Source organism: Sinocyclocheilus rhinocerous, unplaced genomic scaffold (genome assembly GCF_001515625.1).
Source record: "Sinocyclocheilus rhinocerous isolate Xijiao unplaced genomic scaffold, SAMN03320098_v1.1 scaffold2217, whole genome shotgun sequence".
Classification (NCBI taxonomy): domain Eukaryota; kingdom Metazoa; phylum Chordata; class Actinopteri; order Cypriniformes; family Cyprinidae; genus Sinocyclocheilus; species Sinocyclocheilus rhinocerous.
The window spans coordinates 41,361-53,649 of NW_015642151.1; the positions used below are offsets into that span (position 1 = coordinate 41,361).

The 12,289-nt window shown below is 36.4% G+C and overlaps 1 protein-coding gene across 1 annotated transcript in view; it reads right to left on the bottom strand.

The window, feature by feature from the left end:
• Positions 1 to 11,981, bottom strand: part of LOC107755693 (MAGUK p55 subfamily member 7-like) — a 39,631-nt gene extending 27,650 nt beyond the window's left edge. Inside the window, exons 1-4 of the mRNA XM_016572581.1 lie at positions 11,931 to 11,981; positions 10,737 to 10,796; positions 10,160 to 10,278; positions 4,450 to 4,527 (exon numbers count right to left, since the gene is read on the bottom strand). Of these exons, the coding sequence (XP_016428067.1) occupies positions 4,450 to 4,527; positions 10,160 to 10,278; positions 10,737 to 10,764 (225 nt within the window). The 5' untranslated portion in view covers positions 10,765 to 10,796; positions 11,931 to 11,981. The remainder of the gene's footprint in view (positions 1 to 4,449; positions 4,528 to 10,159; positions 10,279 to 10,736; positions 10,797 to 11,930) is intronic.
• Between the last annotated feature and the right edge of the window lie 308 nt (positions 11,982 to 12,289).

Genomic DNA, 12,289 nt, shown 5'->3' on the forward strand with positions numbered 1-12,289 from the left:
TCGGGACACCTGACCATTACACCAACAGTAACTTTCCAAATACATAGGAACCTTGTGAAGATTATGAATCTTGCTTTGTATATTGGGGCACAGTGGGGTACACTGAAGCATTAAAGGGATAGTTCACCCAAAAATGAAAATTCTGTCATTAATTTCTCACCCTCATGTTGTTCCAAACCTGTAAGATCTTCGTTCATCTTCGGAACACAAATTAAGATATTTTTGATGCATTCCGAGAGCTCTCTGACCCTCCCATAGACAGTAAGGATCCTTACACGATCAAGGCTCAGAAACGTAGCCAGGAGATCATTAAAATAATCAATGTGACATCAGTGGTTCAACCATAATTTACGGAGCTACGAGAATACTTTTTGTGCGCAAAGAAAACAAAAATAACGACTTTATTCAACAATTCGTCTCCACGTTGGCCACCCTGTAGCGCCATTTTTGAGAGTATCACACACGTAAACAACATATGCTGTTCTGTGTCAGTAGCACCGAATGTGGATATGCTGTTTACGTTGTTTACGCTTTGATCTGAACGTAAACAACCTATCCTCGTACATACATTGCATACGTTGTTTACGTATGTTATACTCTCCAAAATGGTGCTATAGGGTGACTCGGAGGAGATGAATGGTTGAATAAAGTCATTATTTAAGTTTCTTTGCACACAAAAAGTATTCTCATAGCTTCGTAAAGTTACGGTTGAACCACTGTTTTTACATGGATTATTTTAGCGATCTCCTTGCTATGTTTCTGAGCCTTGATCGTGTAAGGATCCTTGCTGTCTATGGGATGGTCAGAGAGCTCTTGGAATGCATCAAAAATATCTTACTTTGTGTTCCGAAGATGAATGAAGGTCTTACAGGTTTGGAACGATATGAGGGTGAGTAATTAATGACAGAATTTTCATTTATGGTTGAACTATCCCTTTAAGATTTCTCTTTACTGAATGTAAGAGGCCTAACCCAACCCCTGAAAAACAGCCCCATACCATTGTCCACATTTACATCAACGACATCCACTGTGCACTCCTAAGACCATTGTCACTATGTTGCACTTGTGTTGGCCAAGCTGAGAGAGGTTGGTCAAGCTCTGGGGTCCAGGACAGAGACTTGGACTTGGATCCAAGGATGGAGGTAAGTGGAACAGTTAGGATACTGTGTAGGTTTGTTTCTTTGGCATTTTCCACTTTACTATGATAGGACAGATCAGAGTTGACAGGAAGCGTTGTGGGAGAGAGAGGGGGGCGGGATCAAGAATGGTCCTCAAGCCGGGATTCAAACTCTTGGCGCACTACCCACAAGGCTATTGCCATCGACATGATACTGTAGCTTTTAATGAATCAATGGTATAAATTGTAGTAGTCGAGGTTGTAGGACTGAGCCAGGAGTTTACTGCTTCTATCTTCCCCTCATCTATTTTGACCCCTTTAGGGCTAAGGTGGTATCCAAACAACTGATGGGAGCTAATGGAATATACCATTCTCAGCTTTGAGGTCAAGATGGTACTCCCTCAGCTTGGCCAACACAATTGAGACATGGTGACAGATGATGACTGCTGTTGTCTTTTCCAGAACCAGGAGAGTGATGTCTTCCACTTGCAAGCAGCCCACCTGCAGTCTTACTGGACCCACACAGTGACAGATAGTACCACGACCAGGGCATAGGCACGCATTTATGCATAGGCATTCTAGGCACGTGCCTATGCTTGCTCGTCCAGGGGGGGCCCAAACACAATGAAGAGATATATAATATTTTTGTTATACTATGGGATATCTACAACAGTAAAAGAACCAAAACCCCAGAAGACATTGAGCAAATAAATATAACAAACAATAGGGTAATAATGTCAAACTATTTCCATGTCTTCAACCTTTTTTTATGTACGCAAATCACACTTTCGTTCTCCCGTTCTCTCTCACAGACACACACACAGTACAGACACGCACTCGCACACACATGGACAGATGCGGACAGAAACTTGTTGTCAGAGCTGCGGCTGCCTCGCAAATTTATCAATAAAATAATTTTGCAGCTGAAAAGCTACATGACATTTCTCAGTAGCGAGGTTCTTGAAGCAGTTCAACTTAAAGATTCGCTATTAGTAGATGCTGCTGCTGAATACTGCTGAGAGACGCACAGATGCAAGTATTCACACGCACTTAATCTCTCTCTCCCTCTCTCTCTCTAATAACTGCTTTAGACTGCATTAATAACTGCGTTAGCCTGCATATCAATGGCTCAAGCCTCTGTTATTAGCTCTAAAATGAGGTTTTGGAATTTGCAACGAAAGGTTTGGGATGAGGTGCGTAAAAAATTAGCTAGTTCAACACAAATAATGCACTCCCGAAGCAGTAATGTGGCCATGTTGCCGCGCCTATTAATGGAATGGTCTTTCTCAGTTTTCAAACAAATTAAGAACTACATTCGATTTTTATTGACTGAACACAAGCGCTTATTGCGATAGAAAACACTGTTATGGTTTCCACTGATTAAGAAATATTATTATATTAAATAAAATTATAATATTATTGGGTGGTAATATCAGGCCTATTATATTAATTGGGAAGGGGGGCCCAAAAAATTGTATTGCCTATGTCACGAAAAGAGGTAAATCCAGCCCTGGCCACGACCCAGAGGTTTTCCTATTATTGAGAAGATCTTGTATGAAGATTCACAGGGATTATTCTGGAGGTGGAGGGAGCGACAGAGATTAAGTTGCCGGCTGACCCTGAATCTATAAGAGCAGACACAGATTGAGAGGCATTGGAGACAGCAAGAGTTACAATGGTGGCTAAAGGCTTGGCATGGAGATAACGATAAGTGACAAAACTCACTAAAGGTTGTGGGGGCTTGATGGGACATGTAGATACCACATGTCTACCTACTCCGTAATATAGACAGAGATGAAGGGTACGCCAGCATTGACGCTCTGCCGAGGAGAGAGGCAAGTGCAAATCTGCATCGGTTTGTGGCCTGGTTCTGGAGAGTCAAACAAAGCTGGCTGGGAATGAAGATAGGAGGTGCAGGTGAGATGTATCATTGAGGCAATCCTTCATCCAGTGAGCCACACGGATGGACAGCTGAATGAATCATGCAAGCCCACTGGAGTTGTTGTAAGCAGCGTGTTGCAGCCTCAATGCTAGGTCCAGTCCTTGTTGGTATGTTGCCAACAATGTTGGCTCATTCCAGTCATTGGCAGCTGTGAGGGTCCAGAACTTTAAAGCATAATCTATAATTGAGGTTTTCCTTGACGTAACTGATAGAGTTGTTCACTGAGTTAAGTATCACCAACAGGATCTCCAAAAACCCCACAGTAATGGGATATGAAGTTCTGAAGTGACTGAGTGGCAGGACCAGCTTGATTCCATATCGTTTCTGCCCATTGGAGAGCTCTTCATTAATAAGGATCGAGGGTGCGGTGCCTGCAGGGTTCATGGTGGGTTGTGGTCTGGCCTTCTGTCACAGAACACCAAACACGGTAGACAAAATGTTAGGAACCCAATCGCAAGTATTTATTGCACAGTTGAAGAATAATGGCAGCTAAGTAAATGAGCAGAGATAGAGATATTGCAGAGATAGAGCAGCAATACTAATAATGATGTCTTTCGTAGGATATCAGAGCAGCACATTACACAGGGGAGCAGAAGAGACAAATACATACACAGGGGAGTACTTATGCAGATGTAGGAGATCGCTGGAGATTGCTGGAGTTAACGTTGGAAACCACTGGAGACAACACAGGAGATATTGTTGTCTGGCTACTAGTTTCTCTCTGCAGCTGTCCAAACTCAATATTTGGGCGAAGTAAACTGAAATTATTATTGTTCACGTTCACAATAGTACACATATAATGACATATAATAATATAAATTATATAAAACAAATAATCTGTATTAAAACCTGAGCTTTTTATCAAATCTTTCGTTACTTCCTGAAACAAGCCACTGACCAGTATGACATAGCAATATTGGCTCAACCAGTGGTGTGAATTTAGGACAGGGCTATTTATTTCTTTGACCAATGCAGATGACAGGGTTTTTCGGGAAGCTTGTTTGAAACAATAATTATTTTTTAACTAATTTCCAGTTTGTCATGCTGGTGGTGTAGAAATTATACACTGCCGTTGTAAAGAGCTTAGGGAAAATTGGGTCATGCTGGGCATTGACACACAAAAATGCAATTTTGGCCTTGAAAATAAATAGGTACGGCCAGATTAAAAAAAATAATTAAAATAGCAATAAATAAATGAGTGTCTGTGAAGCTGCACATGTATTTATGTGACACTGGGGTGTTCACAAGTAATCCCTTCCAGTACACTTCAAACCGACAACACTAAACAGACTAAAGGTCCTGCAACTGAATCCCATCCCAGCTCTGCTGGATTGTCTGATAACTCTGGTCTGGAGACAAAAACCACTAGATGCCCCAGAGGAGAACTTACGTCCTGAGCCAGGCCCTGTGTGCTTTCCAACAGTGGAGCAGGCCGCTGGACTCTGTACTTCTGCAGCCTGTCATAGACCTGTGAGGAAAAGAGAAGTGGCATTAGACTGCCGTCTGATGCCCAGAGGGTTACTGTTCACCCTGTTGACCCTCACCCCTGAAATTCATCTATAGTAGCAAAATGTTTCTCTGTATTATGTGAGTGATATATCACTCAATCTGATAAGCAGAAGTAACCGAAGTGTAATATATCAGTCAAATCTATATAGTAACATTAAAAAAAAATCATGTAATTTTGTGTTTATTGTTTATCTCTCTGTTCATCCATTGGCTGGACTGTATGGTGCAGGCAATGCTAAAGCTATTAGAATATCAGCCAAGAAAGATGTAATCATATTTATGGCCCTCACACAGCTAAAAGAATTCATAAAGACGGACATGTTTCATAACAGATATATTAAGTAAAACAATTTTACATTTTTTAAAAGATGATGTCACACACTAAAACCAGATACATTTTGGCTTGTAGGTTTGGGGCCACATTCTCTGTTAACACAAAACTGCACATAAAGCATCTTAACACACTTGCTATCGATGTTTCTTGCTGTTTCTTAATGCAAATCAATGTGTCAAATATCACACCTTACGTATAGGAAGCCAACAAATAATTTAAATACACATGTTTAAATAAATATATTAAATATTTATTTCCACAATAAGGGAATTGCCATTTTGTGAACTCGATATACAAAATCACAATTTTATGATGATGTATATTCTGACTTAGACTGCATATTTATTTCAAATTCTTATGGTACATTTCTTGTAAAGTTTCTTCTTGTTTGAAAATGGCAGTATAATTGCTTATTTTCCAACATAAGTATAAGAGCTCTGATTTCCTTTACAGTCATATGGCAAAAAAGCAAAAACTTTCTCTTTGTGCATACTTAGTATAATCCCTTAGTTGCATGTTTGTGTTCGCTGCTGAGATGGGCTCTGACATTAGTTGTTGTGTGGTGAGAATTGGTATATCAATTTAAGACATTTCGGACTCATGCTGAAATGTCTGGGACATAAAGTAAATTCATAGCTTGCCTCTGGAGATATGCTTGTCGATGTAACAAACACTTTTCTTTTTAATAGCTCCTCAACAGGTGTGTGTGGGGGAAGTTTCAAGCAGCAGTTTACTACGGTTTCACATACTATAATTCATCTAAAACTATATAATTATTTTATAATTATTGCATGTAGGTTTCTATGACCTCATTTTAATTTAAAACTACATGAAATATTTGTATTTTAAAAATTGTTCTAATTTTTAATAAAATGAACTATAATGAAGGTAAAAAGATTATTAAATTACAGTACATGAAACATACTTTCCTATATGTACATACATACACAAGCATTTCAAAAGTATGGTTTTAGCTAAATGTTTAAATGTTTTTGAAAGAATATCTTATGTTCACCAAAGCTGCATTTATTTGACCAAAAATACAATAAAACCAGAATGTGAAACTTTATTATAATTTAAGATTAATACAGCGTTGCCATGATTTTATATATATTCCTTTTAACAAATCGATATCAATCCTTAAATCCCAAGGTCTACCTTTTAATCAGTTTTTTTTTTCAGTTAATGCATGAATAAAAGCTCACTAGACATTATAGTTCCCCTCCTGTGCAATAATAAGCTATGCGTTTTGTTACTTTCCATAAGAATCAAAATGTCATCTTTCAAAATCTCCATTATATCAGGAAATTCAAACAATAAATGTCATTTTCACACTATTTGATATGATGTCATAGCTATACAGGTGACTCAATTCAAGGGCTTGAGTGAATGCGATCATCTCTTCCTCTTTACTACTAGTTACAGTACGAAATAAACATGACCACATATATATCCGTATATGTTACCTGTTACAAGGGGTGTAACGATTCACTCGTTTTCTCGATGCATCGATTAGAAACCCTGACGATGCATTTGCATCGATTATGAATCGTTGTCGTGAATCGTTGATTTCGGCTATTAATCATTTTAAAACACTAAGAATCGAATTTCTATAGAGATTCAGTCATTCAAAATTTATACACATTAAATTACTAAAAGCACGAATTAATGGAGACCCTGAACAGCGTAGTTCGTGCACTCACATCTCTCCTTCACGCCGATGCGCTCATGCTCTGTAAGTGACTCGCACCGACACCTTTTCTGACCAGCCAAACTGAGCCCATGTGTGATCTGTCCTTAGTACTCGTGGCCAGTACTGCTAAAGTAAAATAGTTTTACTTAGTAAAGCAGTTTTACTTTTCTGTAATTTTTCAATGGCTCTCAGTCATACCATTGACATGACCTGAGCAATTGAAGGCTGCGCATTTGGACGGAGCAAAAACAATGTAAGTGTCTAAAAGCATACGCACAGTTTCATTGAATGATAAATAACAATAAATCATTCAAATTACAAGTACACTTACATATTTAAGTGCTTAATAAAAATACCCTGCAATTGGTATACCAAACTGTTAAACTTAAAGTCTGCTCAATTGGAACAACTAATTTTGCACTTAATGCACTTTAATTGTGAGGAAGTCGTGCTGAAGTACCACTAAAGATATAATGAAGTACATTTGATTGTGCTATCAGACTATCACAATATTTTGCATTTAAAGACCGATATTATTCAAAGATTATACAATCCTCATCAATAATGACATTAAAACATGTTTTAAGCTTAATTTTAAGAAATGTGCATTGTACATAAGAATTTAGGGGAACCATTTTAATAATCCTGTGATTGCACTTTAAGAATGCAGAATCAAACCATTAATCAAATCGCATCGAATTTAACTGTGAATTGTCTCGAATGGAATCATTCTGAATTTGCAAAAATCGTTCTTGAATTGAATTGTTCTTGAATGAATCATGAATCGAATCGATTCGCTGTTTACCCAAAGATTTACAGTCACCTGTTACTGATGTCTTAAATATTTAACGTTTCTTTAAAGGGGTCATATGATGCTATTTCAATTTTTCCTTTCTCTTTGGAGTGTGTCATGAAAAGTTATAACAGCCACTGTGTAAATGAATAGCCTTTAAATCAACAACAAATCAGAGCAGAAACATAACAATTTTATAATTAGATTTATAAAGTAATTTAAAAACTACCATATGTACAATGTACATGTTTACATACATTTTTATTTGAGTGGTGATACAAAATATTGAATCGAATTTGGACTAGTTTGGAATAATTGTTAATTGTAACCTTTAATATTATAGCAATGTGCACGTAGTAGGGCTTCCATTATAGTTTACATCATTAGCTGAGATCTAATTTTAATTGAAATTATTTAATGACAGAGCCACAATTCCCCCTGCTGTACTACTTGTGATGATGTAAAGGTTTTTACTGTCACTTGTCACTGATCAATTTAAGGCATCCTTGCTAAATAGAAATATTAAAGTATTAATAAAAAAAAATCTTCATGGATGTTTTGTCTTCATGAACTTCATGGATGTGTTTTATTTTATCTGCACATGTGTTTGCATGTGCATTGTGTTTTACAATATATCATGAAGTAAAAGCCATAAATGCTACTGGTATTTAATGTACTGTAGGTATTCATTATTATGTTATATAATATTGTTTCTGGCAAGCATTTGAAGTATTTTTGTATCAATGATAGAAATAGCGTTCAAACTATTTTTGAGCAGTTATGTTGTTTCTAAGGAAAGTGAAAAGTCAGATTGATTGGAAAATATGATCCTTTCTTAGCATTCAAAGAGAAACATCCAGCAGGAGCACTGAACACCTCACAGATCCATGTGACTAATGAAACAGAGCACCCAACAGTCCAGCTGAGCTGTATTTGGGTTTTTATCACAGTCTCCCCTTCCCCTTCCCCTTCAACCTCTCCTCCCTTTCTCCTCGCCTCCCCCTCTCTCCGTGTCGCAGACAGCATGTGCTGGATTCATTAGACCCGTCTGCCAGCAAATGATGATGCTGGGTGTGCACTTGCTGCAGTGTTTGGAGAACTCAGCTTTCAAAAGATTTCATTCTAAAGTGTGCCCGACGCACATAATTAAAACAGAGTGAGTCAATGAGTTAATGATTAACCCTCTGGTGGTCTCTGGTCATTTTAAACCGAAAAACTGTATGTTTGCATGTACCCTCAGAATGGTATGAAACTTGGTGACTTTTGTGGCACCTATGATATCTAATAAAAAAGTGGACATGACAAATAACTGCTATATGGTCGTTAACAAATTGTCACACTTGTAATCTTCATAGTCAAAATTTTTTTGTTGTTGTTACAATGCACAAATCACCCACAGTTAAAAAAAAAAAAATTTATGTCTAAATATACAGTATATCCAAATGTAAAATCTAATAAAAATCATTAATATGTCTGAAAATACTCTCAGAAGCAACTAGGGAATACACAACCCCATGTAAGTGAGGAATACCAGAGGGTTAGGAAGTGAATGACTGAACAAATGTGTGATTGAAATGAGTGATTGAAGTGAGTAATTCACTCAATGAATGAAGGAAGGAATTGAAATTTGAAAAAGTTTCCCAGTCACCAAAAAACAAACAAACAAACAAACAAACAAACAAACAAACAACAAGAAGAACAACAAAACATTAAAGCTATCCCATGACTTTGTCACTTTTTCCATTTAACATTGTGAAGGGCTCACTCTGCTTTGGGCCTTCAAAAACATACAGTAAATCTTTTCAAACTACTGGAAGAAACACTTTGTATCTCTAAACTATTTGTGTATTTTGACCTAGATGCTGTTACATCCCTCAACCTCATCATCTGCAGAAAGAAACTGCCACTCAAAATAAACACATGATGGACTTAAAGGCATTATAGAATGGAACTTGACTGGATATTAATGGAATTTGATTGCATCATTTTCATTGCATCTATTTTGCCTTTTTTTTCTTTAGCAAAACACTAATTGAGGCTACAATTTATTATAAGACCAGATACAGGGTTAAAAATATTATTAAATTATCATTTATTTATAATAAATTTAAATACTTATTTATGACACTTTTAAGGTCCTATAGCACTTTCAAAGCATGATTCTTTATCAAACCTTATAAAAAGGGTTCTGTTTAACACCAAAAAGTGTTCTAATATTGTTACAAGCCAAAGAACCCTAATCTGGTACCATTTAGAACCATTTCTTTTAAGAGTGATGACTCGATGGAATTCCAGTCTGAAGCTAAACAATCAGATTTTGTGTCCATCATGCACTACACAGTTTTCCAAGAAATCTGTCAACTCTAACTGCTCATAATCTGCAAAATGACTTTGACTTTCTGCAACTAGCTTTGACTCATCCAAGGTGCAAACCAGGGCAAAAATCTTCAAAATCATGTAGTGTATTCCAGCGTGAAGTCAGTGAATGCAAACATTTGTGATTGGGTGAATAAATGAATGAATGTATGGGTGAGTGAGTGACTGATCAAGACAGTGAGTGTATGAATGAGTCAGTGAGTCACAGAATGAATGAATGAATGAATGAATGAAGAGTGATTGTGTAAATGTGCAGGTGCCCCTTCTTATGGTCAAGCCAGCAACTTGATCTAAATAATTTCACCCAATTCAAGTCATAGCCCTGGCAAACAGCAGTCACTAAAGTGGGCTAACAACACTCATATACTGGATGCTGCTAAAATAAAAAGTCTGACCTTAATAAGCAGATGCAGAGTATTGCCCATGAGCATGTCCTGTAGAAAAGTGCTGTCCTCTGAGGTGTCCATATGAGACTCCAGCCCATAAAGCAAAGAGGCCAGCAACCTACACACACCTAAAGACGAGAGGAATATGATAAACATTCTAATAGTCTCTAATATACCCTGAATTATTAATTTCTATTCTTATACTGTACATTTGCTTTCATTTAAGTGACATGTAAATGTAGGACATTAATGATTTGTCTCATTCACATATTGCCCTCTACTGGCAATAAATTAAGGTTTGCAACTCTCGCCCTCTATAGTGAAACTAAAATGGAATGCTTAAACGCAGATCCAGATATAACTGCTTTTTACTTACCTTATTATTAACCTACATTTTAGGAGAGGTGCACCAGACTTGAAACTGAGAGCTTTCAAATGAGACACAAAATACAAACTGACACCACAAACCTTTCATAAAACCTCTGAAATAATGCCGTAGAGTAACCACATTCCACAGACTCAAGCCTGCAGCCAAAGTATACACAAGTACCAAACTGCATTCATGACCCTTAAACATCCTGCTCACCTCCTGGTCCAGATGATGGGTTTATCATGATGATATACAGAAAGACAACAGATAAAGGCCCTGCTCATGAAGAAAAAAATAAAGAATAATTAATTAATATTCAATGCAAAATATTGATATTGGTATTATTTCATTGTCATATATACTACTATTTGAGGTCAAGAATTTTTTAAAAGAAATTAATACTTTCATTTAGCAAGAAGGATGCATTATGTTGATCAAAAGTAACGATAAAGACACGTTACAAAGAAAAAAAAAAAATTCAAATAATCACTGTTCTTGAGAAATTAATACTTTCATTTAGCAAGAAGGATGCATTATGTTGATCAAAAGTAACGATAAAGGCACGTTACAAAGAAAAAAAAAAAATTCAAATAATCACTGTTCTTGTGAACTTTCTCTTCATCGCAGAATTATGAAAAATAAAATCCAGAAAGATATTAAGCATCACTGTTTTCAGCATTGATAAATAAAAATAAGAAATGTTTTGTGGGCACCAAATAAGCATATTAAAATAATATCTGAAGGATCATGTGACACTGGAATAATGGCTGCTGAAAATTCAGCTTTGCCATCATATAGGAATAAATTACATTTTAAAATATACTTTTAAAGAAGATATATATATATATATATATCACATTATATTTCACTATTTTTTGCTGTATTTTTGATCAAATAAATGCAGCCTTGGTGAGCATAAGAGACGTCTTTTAAAAACTTATGAACAATAAACTATTATATTATAATTGGAAGATTGCAGATTGTTCCTTTGCTGTAAATATAATTTTTAAACTAAAATTAATTATTTTGCATTTCCTGTCTCAAAAAAGTTGTATTGTAATGTAATGTTATTATTTACGTCTGCTCATATAAACAGTTTGTTTTGTGAAATCATTCATATATAATATATCATTCATATATACCAAATCACTAACTGTCAGTATGGTCAAACTGCAATAGCACACTCTTCTTTTTGTTGTATCAATACAAATTGGTTCACTTGGTATTGGTCAGTGTGACCCAACTTGTATGATAAAACTTAACTAGTACGTGGTCTGCATTTATAGTAGGATAACTTATTATTATTCAAGCATCTCTCACAAGACCCTATAAACATTAAAAAGGGGGGCTATGTCTGACACGAAACTCTTATTTGTATCAGAAATCAAACTTTGTTATTCTACAGCTTACCTGGCCTGCAGAATGAGGTTCCAGTAATGGTCTTGTCTGGTAGTTCACTTCTAAACTCTGCATGAAGTGTGACAGAGGCTCACTCACAAACTATCAGGCAGATTGATCATCATCAATAATGACCTAAATAGAACAGACAAGCAGACACACTCAATAAAGCAGCACAGCATTTGACCTCTTTAGCTCCAATATAACACAAATAAACCTCAGCCTTCTGCAACAGTGAAACAGACACATTAAAAATCAACTACATTTATTTACTGACCTAACTGACTACTGACTATTTTAAGTAAATAGTTGATAAAATGGCTTTGTAGCCCCTTGCAGTCCAGTTATAGAAGAAATCAAAGGACACCAGA